At 35.3% G+C, this 10,167-nt stretch overlaps 1 protein-coding gene across 1 annotated transcript in view; it reads left to right on the top strand.

Moving 5' to 3' along the window:
• Positions 1 to 10,167, top strand: part of st8sia7.2 (ST8 alpha-N-acetyl-neuraminide alpha-2,8-sialyltransferase 7.2) — a 65,318-nt gene that overhangs the window by 16,811 nt on the left and 38,340 nt on the right. Inside the window, exons 4-5 of the mRNA XM_016466650.1 lie at positions 2,041 to 2,127; positions 2,595 to 2,739. Of these exons, the coding sequence (XP_016322136.1) occupies positions 2,041 to 2,127; positions 2,595 to 2,739 (232 nt within the window). The remainder of the gene's footprint in view (positions 1 to 2,040; positions 2,128 to 2,594; positions 2,740 to 10,167) is intronic.

Genomic DNA, 10,167 nt, shown 5'->3' with positions numbered 1-10,167 from the left:
TATTTGACCTATTTGACCTTCTAACTCTAGCACTCTCTATTCTAATTCTATTCTTTAATAGACCTGCACTTACTAACTGCCTGCACTCTATTCATTTACTAACTGCTTTACTAACACTATCCAAACTTAAATTGTTGTAATTTATGAACACTTTGGAATACAGACCTAAGGTTGGTCTCTTTTTAAAGAAGACAATCAGCAGATTATCGCAAAAGTGGAATAAAAAAATTAAAGTATCAAAAAGTTATAGAAGTTTAAATTTACTGTAAAGAAAATGCACTATACTCTATATTTTATATTTTATATATAATAAATATTTTACATAATAGGTTTTACTCTAAAATTGCTATAAAATTTCTGTCTAAACACCGGGTGCCATCCAAACTCTATTGCATTTTCTTAATGCATTTTTCTGTTGAAATTTCTCTACCAATATTGCTTCTATCACAAAATATGGAATCCTGAAACTCAGACCTTTCCAATTATATGTTTTTTGTCAAGATTATAAAAAGTTTTGATTGTAAAAGACCGTAATGCATTTTGTAATATGACACTTGACACCGCCCACTAAGAGGGAGGAGACCGCCAAAACATTTTAAAGTACCATTTGCATGGTAACAATGTTCGATTTCAAAATGGTTTTCACTGGATGAATCTTGGGCTTCTTAGCTTTCAAATGATATATAATTTCTGACTTGACACCGCCCACTAAGAGGGAGGAGACCGCCAAAACATTTTAAAGTACCATTTGCATGGTAACAATGTTCGATTTCAAAATGGTTTTCACTGGATGAATCTTGGGCTTCTTAGCTTTCAAACGATATATAGTTTATGATGATTACTAAAACATTTGATAGAGAAAAAGGACAACAACAAAAAATAGCGCCAAGTGGATTAGTTCGCTTCTGAATTAAAAATTACTCATGCAAGATGTTCATGTCTTTCTTTCTTCAGTCGAAAAGAAATTAAGGTTTCTGAGGAAAACATTCCAGGGTTTATATACTTTTTAACCTCAAACGCTGGTCTGCGAACTCTGTGCATTCCGGTTCATGACAGTTAGGGTAGGTCGAAAAACTCCCATCTCATTTTCTCCTCCAACTTCAAAATCATCCTACAATCGTCCTTTAAAAACCTTAATTTCTTTTCGACTGAAGAAAGAAAGACATGAACATCTTGGATGAGGAAATTTTAATTCAGAAGTGAACTAATCATTTAAAGGGATAGTTCACCCAAAAATGGAAATTCTGTCATCATTTACTCACCCTCATGTCGTTCCAAACCTGTATGAGTTGCTTTCTTATGTTGAACATAAACGAAGATATTTTGAAAATTGCTGATAATCAAACAGTTGGTTGTTGCCATTGACTTCCATAGTCGGGAAAAAAAAAATACTATGGAAGTCAATGGCAACAACCAACTGTTTGATTATCAGCAATTTTCAAAATATCTTCGTTTATGTTCAACATAAGAAAGCAACTCATACAGGTTTGGAACGACATGAGGGTGAGTAAATGATGACAGAATTTTCATTTTTGGGTGAACTATCCCTTTAACTGTGTATATTGCTCATCCTTGCGAGTTTCGTTTTTTCAAGCCGCCTTTTTGCACTTAAGTTACTGGAAATCTTGACGTTTCAAGTTAAACTCCGCGGTAGTCCAGTTAATTAACTTATTTCAGGCTGTTAACCTGTCATGTCATATGAAGTACTGTTATGACATATTTATAGCTGTTTTTGTGGGGTTTTATAGAGAGTTATGAATTGTCCTTGTATGGAAAAGAGCTGCGTGACAAGTCCAGAACTCACTTGAACCAAAATTAACCATGATTTTACTATACTAACCATTGTTTAACCATGGTATATGTCGTAAAACTGTGGTTATACAAATGAAACAATGGTTACTGCACCTTTATTGTAATTAAACCATGGTTTATTTTGGTAAGGTAATTTACGTTACTCATGAATATTACAAACCGTCTGAGGGAGAATACATGATGACAGAGTTCTTTTAAACATTTCATGTCATTTCTATTTCAATACAGACTAAACATGGAGAGTTTCACCGAGGAACTCGTTGATTTCTTAAAGTGTCCGCAGAAACCGAACACGACCGAGCAGGAGCTAAACAGGTGCGTGTGTGTCTTCATCTCCATTTACAGTTTTTTTTCAGCTGCTTTCACACATTTTCAAAACTTTGCTTTTTATTTATTTTTTTAACTTTACACACAAATCCAAGAATTGCTCACAAAATGCAAAACGCCTCGCATCTCTTGCAAAATGAAGCACTGCATTAAAAAGCAAACACCTTTGCCATAATATTAATTCCTGTTAGATTTGTGTGTGTTACGTAGAGAATTGTTTTGCAAAAAGTGTTTTATGAAAATTAGTTAGAAAATTATTTCTAAATAATTGTCTTTTAGTAGCTTCATTCATTGCTCACATCCGTCATTGTAGTTCAGAGTGTCTCAAAGTTCAACATGAGTAATTTTATAATGTTTAATGTCATTATTATAGCCAAGGTTTATTGAGAGCTGAATGTTTGTGAAATGAGTCCTCATAAACTTTTCATAAGAAACTCTCTGTGTGTTTTTGGCAGAATGAAGCTGCAGTTTTGCTGTAACGCTACAGGATCAATATTCCTCACCAAACGCAACACAGCCATCAATCAGACCATCCCATATGAGACGGACACAAAACACACATACAGAATGAATGCAGCCATTCACAACATGCTGCCTGAGGTGCGTGTGTGTTAAAATTTAGTTTTTTTGTTTTTGTTTGAATACTTCTATTAAGCAAGGATGTGTTAAATTGATAAAAAAGTGACAGTAGAGACTGATACTGTTAGAAAAGATTACATTCTGTTTTGAATAAATGCTGTTCCTTGGAAAAGTATCACAGCTTCCCAAAATATATTAACTGTTTCCAACATTGATATTAAATCAGCATATTATACTAATTTCTGAAGATCATGTGACACTGAAGACTGGAGTAATGATGCTGAAAATACAGCTGCGCATCACAAGAATCAGTTATATAAGTGTATTAAAAACCATTACAAATCTTACTGATCCCAAACTTTTGAATGACAGTATATATATATATATATATATACTGTATATATAGTAGTTTGGTCTCGTTCTGTATCGCGTATCTTGTCAGTGTCTGCGCTTGCTTGGCCATTTGTTGTGGAGAAAATAAGGAAAGTGTGTTCAAGCGCCAGCAGAAAACAGTGTAAAGAAATAGTCTTTGAGAGAAGCAGTCTTTATCAGCGGAAGTTAAAAGCAGCTCGTAAGTGTATTTACTTGTCTCATTGTTTCGCTTCTGTTTCAGTTTTTATAACCATTTCTTACTATGTGTAAGTAAGTTGTTGTTTTTTAGCATGTGTGTTTGGCTCAGTGTTATTTTTTAGGATTACTGATAAACTACTGTCATTTGATTTGTATTATTTGTATTTGTTATTTATTTTAATTTTAGTTACATTATGTCTGAATTTATTATGTCTGTATAGGGCTTTTATTAAGTTTTTCGTTTTATTTCATTTGAGTTATTTTAATACTTCAACAAACTAAATGAAAATGAAAATCCCACAGACACACATTGAAAGAGGAACCCGAGGCTCATCCACAGACCAGAAGATCAGAGAGACTCTTTCTATTAAAACAGAATTCAACTGATGAGCGTTCACTTGTTTTTTTTTTTTTACAGCAGCTTTGAAACCCTGAAACAGCTGTGGTCTGAATAGTTTAAACAGTTCATTGCTGTAGTGTGTTATAGTTACACGTGAACCGTCTCTTATCTGCTGAGGGGCTCAGTGTCCCGTCTTCACCCGGCTGAGCAACCACTGATGAATACAGTATAAGACAAACCAGTCTTAATGAGCAGATTCTCTCCTGAATGTTTAATTAGTTTGCCTAATAAAACAGATGCAGAAAATACAGCGCTGAAAAAGATGCCGACAGATCAACGCTGTGAAAACCTCTGTTCTGTTTTGTGCTTTCAAATTTAATGTGTAATTCAATGTTCAGTGTTTTTTTTAGTTCACATTAATTATTGCATTAACTAACAAAAAGCAATACATTTGTTACAGTATTTATTAATTACTTCCATTTTTGTTTAATACCATGCAGATTTGACTTTTAAAAGATGGAATTGGAACCTGTTTTGTATAATAATCAAATCAAATCAAAGCTTTTTTTTTTCTCTGTTTCAGGTTTAATTTGGCGTCGATTAATGACAGTGATGTTGGGTTGAAGACAGATCTGATAACCATCAACCCCAGTCAGATTCAGAGAGAGTCAGTGTCCACACACACACACACACACACATACATATTTTGTCATATTTGCAACACTTATAAAGGCATACAGTTCTTTTTTACCAGTGCAATAGTGTTTATTAGAAACTGTGTGTGTAGATACAAAAATCTGGCGCAGGATCCGGATCCGTTGGTGGAGCGGGTCAGTGTGTACGGAAACGCCTCCCTCGTTATGCCCGCCTTTGCCTACACCTTCTGCACTGGACTGTCAATCAAAACTCTCAAAGCCCTCCATCCAATCAGACCTCAGCAGCCGGTGGTGTTCTTCAGCCCGTATTACCTGCAGACACTGGACCGTTTCTGGAAGGGGCGTGGCCTGAAGGAGATCCGCCTCTCATCTGGGTTTATGTTAATTAGCACGGCGCTCGAACTGTGTGAGCATGTGCATGTTTACGGATTCTGGCCGTTTGAGACCGACCTGCAGGACAATCCCGTTCCGTATCATTACTACGACGCGTTGAGTCCGCACAGTTACATGCACCAAATGCCGGAGGAGTTTGTGCGGCTTCTGCAGCTCCACAACCAGGGGGCGCTGACACTGCACCTGCAGCCTTGCTCCTCAAACACGCGCTTATAAAGTGTGCTGCTTGTGTCCGAAACCATAGTGGACATTGAGTGCACTCCAGTAATGCACGGCAATATGTGAACAACTGGCTAGAAAATACCATGTGAGGGTTGCGCTGCGTATCGGCAGAAAATGGTGTTCACTGCTTCTGCCGAACTCAGTGTACGAATTTACTCGCTCAGGGACACGCTTAACTTGAAAAACGCTTAACGTGGTTTAATGCTTAAAAATGTGTTTTTAAGGACCAAATTCAGTAAACACACTATTAACCCATTTAATTCCAAATTTTTCTCAGACATGAAAATATCAAAATGATGTGTCATTAACCCCTTGAAACAATCAATAATTATTTTTTTATGCAAAAGTGTGTTTTATGGTTGGGTCACAATTGTGACCGGTGGGATAATGCGTATACTGAATTTAAATTATTTCTGCAGTCATCAAAATTCTTATATACCTCAGCCCAGTTATTAACCCAGTTTCATCACATTCTCACTCTATGGTTACTATTATACATAAAAAACCCTTATACAACACAGAATAGGTATACTAAGATACAAAAAATAATAATAAATAACTTACAACCCACCGGTCACTATTGTTGCCATCAACGTGTTAACTCATTCTATGTCCACACTCAACAAAACTGAATAATTGTGAATTCATATATTAATACTAGACACCTTAAAGATAATGTGTACCAAAAATCTTTGTCATATCTTTGTTAACATACATTACTAACCTTTTGTTTTGGAGCTTCATCTTCTCAAGGTGCAAACAGGAAGTAAACTGCTCTGGTCATGTGACAATTTGCACTAAACATGTAAAACTGCACATATTTAATTGAGACCCTTTATTTTTTCCATATTTGCAGAAAATGCACTAAAACACTTCTATGCCCTGTTTAATGGATATAAGCTGAAGGCTTCAACTTCCTCTTTGGATATTGTTCCCACACATTTTTTAAATATATCTTTGACTGTTTTGGGACATGGATTTTAGAAATTGTAAATAAGAGTCTTCTTACTGGGTCTCTTCCAACCTTTTGTAAACATGCTTTGGTGAGACCGGTCTTGAAAAAGCCCAATCTGGACACAACTGGCTTATCTAATTTTAGACCTATCTCTAATGTACCATTTATAGCAAAACATTTTAGAGAAATCAGTATTATTGCAATTACAAAAATTTCTGGACACAAACAGTATTTTTGGGAAATTTCAGTCTGGTTTTAGGAAAAACCATAGTACTGAATCTGCCCTTTTAAGAGTACCAAATGACATTCTGTTATCGGTCGATTCAGGGGATTCAGTTATTCTAGTCCTATTAGATCTGAGTGCTGCATTTGATACAGTTGACCACACCATTCTTATTTCATGTCTTGAACAGTGTGTGGGCATCCGAGGCCATGGCCTAAGCTGGTTTAAATCCTTTCTGTATGACAGAACCTTTTTCAGTAGGCATTGGTAATATTGTTTCTTCAGTTGCTCCTTTGACTTGTGGTGTTCTCCAAGGGTCTATTCTCGCCCCAACCCTGTTTTGTATATGCTCCCACTAGGAAATATCCTTAGGAAGCACGGAGTGTCATTTCACTTTTATACGGATGATACACAACTATATCTGCCTCTGAAGCAAAAAGACATGAAAGGGTTAGGAAATCTGTTTGCATGTCTAGAGGACATTACATTTTCTATGCTTAAACTCTAGTAAAACACAAGTTATTGTGTTTGGGCCTCAGGTGAATAAGGCTAATGTAAACCACAATCTGAGATATTTGAACTCCTTTATCAAACCAACTGTGAAAAATTTGGGAGTCCTTTTAGATTCCTCCCTAAAATTTGCTAAATATATTAACACCGTAGTGAAGTCAAGTTTTTTTCAGTTAAAACTTCTCTCTAGAGTCAAGTCTTGGTTATCGTTTAAAGATCTTGAGAGAGTTACACATGCCCTTGTCTTGTCCGATCTTAAAGACTTTAAACTGGCTCCCAGTGTGTAATAAAATTGATTTTAAGATACTGGTATTTGTTTTTAAATCCCTAAATCATCTGGCACCCTCTTATCTGACTTATTAAAAGAAAAAAACCCAATAAAACCTGGCGAATAAAGCTAATTCTGATTCTGATTCTGATTAAAGGCAAGAGGTGATCGTGCATTTGCAATAGTTGGGCCGAGGCTATGGAATAACCTTCCTTTATCTGTGAAAACTTCTAATTCTGTTAATGAGTTTAAAACTAAATTTAAATCTTGTTTTCTTACTTTGGCTTTTTAAACTTTGTATCGTTTTTTTTCTTATTGACATTATCTTTTATCATTGTTTTTATCTTATATGTACAGCACTATGGTCAACTGCTGTTGTGTTTATTGGTTCTTCATAAATACATGAATGAATGAAACACCAGTCAGTAACATTTTTAGAGCTTTCTTTATAAATGAAAACCTTCTTTACGATTAAATGGGTTAATAAAGCATATAATGTACAGACAAGCACATATGAGCCATAACACAAATGCAACACATTTAATTACGTGTTAGGAAAATGCTTAACGTGGCTTCATGCTTTAAGACAGTGACCAAACTCAGTAAACACATTATTAATAAAGCATATAATGTGCAGACAAGCAGATAAATCCAAAATAAGAACGCAACGTGTTTAATTATGCGTTAAGCATTTTCCTCCCAAGGCACGTGCTTTAGTTTCCTCTCATAGAAAATTGTAAGGAAAACGCTTAACGTGAAACTCAATAAACATTATTAATAAATCATATCATACATTCAGAGTGGCCTTTTATTGTGGCCAACCTAAGGCACACCTGTGCAATAATCATGCCATCTAATCAGCATCTTGATATGCCACACCTGTGAGGTGGATGGATTATCTCGGCAAAGGAGAAGTGCTCGCTAACACAGATTTAGACAGATTTGTGAACAATATTTGAGAGAAATAGGCCTTTTGTGTACATAGAAAAAGTCTTAGATCTTTGAGTTCAGCTCATGAAAAATGGGGGCAAAAACAAAAGTGTTGCGTTTATAATTTTGTTCAGTGTATGTACAGACAAACTTGAGTTTGGTCTTTTAAAAACACTGTTTTACTGCATTAGGCCACGCTAAGCCTTTTCCTTTTAACAGTTTTCTATGGGAGGAAAACATTTAACGTGTTTGTATTGAGTCCGTATTATGGCTCATATCTGCTTGTCTGTACATAGTATAATTTATTAACAATGTTTATTGAGTTTGGTCTTTTAAAAACGCTGTTTTAATGCATTAAGACACGTTAAGCATTTTTCACGTTAAACGTTTTAGAATTTCCCCAAGTGCAATATATTAGTGGACTAATGTATTAAATAAGGGTAGGCCTATATTTAGTGATTTTGCACTACAATTTGTGATTTTAGAAATCATTCATGAGTGCACAGACCGTAATAAATTGATTAAAATCTATTGATTCGCAATTCAGACCTTGGTTAGACGGAGCGTAACGTGGACGAAAACGAGGCTGTGAGGGACAGACCAGTATTTACAGTTTACACGACTCACTTTTCAGAGCTGTTTCATTGAGTTTTTGTCTACTTAAATCTTTTCCGAAGGATGTTTTGTCAGCTGAATAATTAAATTCATTGAATGCACTGTATTTCTGTCCCTCACAGTCTCATTTTCATTCCTGTAAAGAATTCAAAATGAGGCTATCCTAATTCCTGACTAAGGTCTATAGCCTAAACATTTGATTATTTATATGTGTAAGTTAATTGTGTGCTTCAGGAATGCGCTTCATCGCCATTTGCGAGATCCGTTCCACCCAACCCGATCTCTGGTCGATTAGTCGTTAATTTTAAGCATTAGTCGACTAATCGCACATTTATTAATAAACCATTTAAATCTTTATAATGAGCCTTTAATTGCCTACATAGCAAGCGCTCGGCAGAAGTAGCCTAATGATGATGAATGTTTCAGGGAAAAACAGTAAGGAGGCTACATTAGCATTTTAATAATTTATTGATAAACTAGTGCTTTCTTTGTTTTTGGCTGAAGAGATTAAGTCGGAGACTCTGACTCGTCATCTCCTGTATTTTCATACAGATTACATAATCTGAGAATATTTGTTTTCCATTTGAATTCGTTCATCTGAAAGTAGACATTTCGCTCTCTATAGATATGTTTTTCATATATGTAAGGCAGAGATAGGCTACACGAAGTTTCGCGTTCAAGTTCACAAAGACCGAGACGGCAGAAAGCGCATTTTGTTTTCATTATTTTACAAAAGCGAAACATTTCGTTGTTATTCTGAGTGCACAAAAATAAACGTAGTCTTTACAGATTTGATAGATGTATTACGCTTATCTGTATGACCAGAAATGACGGAGTATTTGAGGAGCAAGTGAGCGCACCGGCGCCTCCATCTGTCCTGCAGTGAGCTACTCTTCAGCTTCCATGCTCCGCAGGCACTTGAATAGGGCACATTTCTCTAGGTTAATATTAGATTGAGCCTCAATCTAATTGAGCGGCAATGTAAAGTTGCTAATACTTATATATTTCAGATGATAAGGCATATTTGAGGTCGATGAATGATAGGCTAGCGTTTGGATATCGATGTACTGTATTATAGACGGGTGCACATAAGTGGTCCGCAGGTCTGCATGCACGACCAAAATAAGAAATGCGCTGTGTAAATTAGTTAAGAGCACGCGTTTGTGTACCGACATGGTTGACAGCTGTTAATGCACAATTACCATTTTAGATCGACAAACTGTAATGTATAAGATTTCTATTCAAACTGAAAGCATAAATCTAGGCTAACGTTTTCAAAGCACAATGCAAAACTTTTCATTAACTGACGCTCTACAATTGGCAGCGCTAAACCCGGAAGTGCATATACTTACTTGCCAGCAACCCGTTAAAATAAAAGCTTGCTGATTTTAAGTTTGAAAATGAAAAATTAAAATAATTCAATTAAAAAATTATAATTATGGTTCAAATTAAAATAATAATAATAATAATAAAAATAATAGCATTTTATTTTTAAGTTTACTATAAAATAATTGTACTTGTATTTAATACTCCCTTTTTATTTTAAAATAAAATAGTATCACACTTTATTATTTAGTTTATTATTCCTTTTGATTTTTTTTTTTTTTTTTTCTGCAACTAAGCAACTAATAACATTTTGGTCGTCGACTATTAGGCGCAGCCCTACATATGTGGTGGCAAATTTGTAGGAATTTGTACGTATGACCACCCCTAACCCCGCCCCTAAACCTACCTCTTACAAAAAACGTACAAAATCGTATTCCCTCT

The sequence above is a fragment of the Sinocyclocheilus anshuiensis genome, unplaced genomic scaffold (genome assembly GCF_001515605.1).
Source record: "Sinocyclocheilus anshuiensis isolate Anshui unplaced genomic scaffold, SAMN03320099.WGS_v1.1 scaffold444, whole genome shotgun sequence".
NCBI lineage: Eukaryota > Metazoa > Chordata > Actinopteri > Cypriniformes > Cyprinidae > Sinocyclocheilus > Sinocyclocheilus anshuiensis.
Note: the sequence above shows the minus strand (reverse complement) of the source record. Positions and strands in the feature narration are given on the sequence as shown.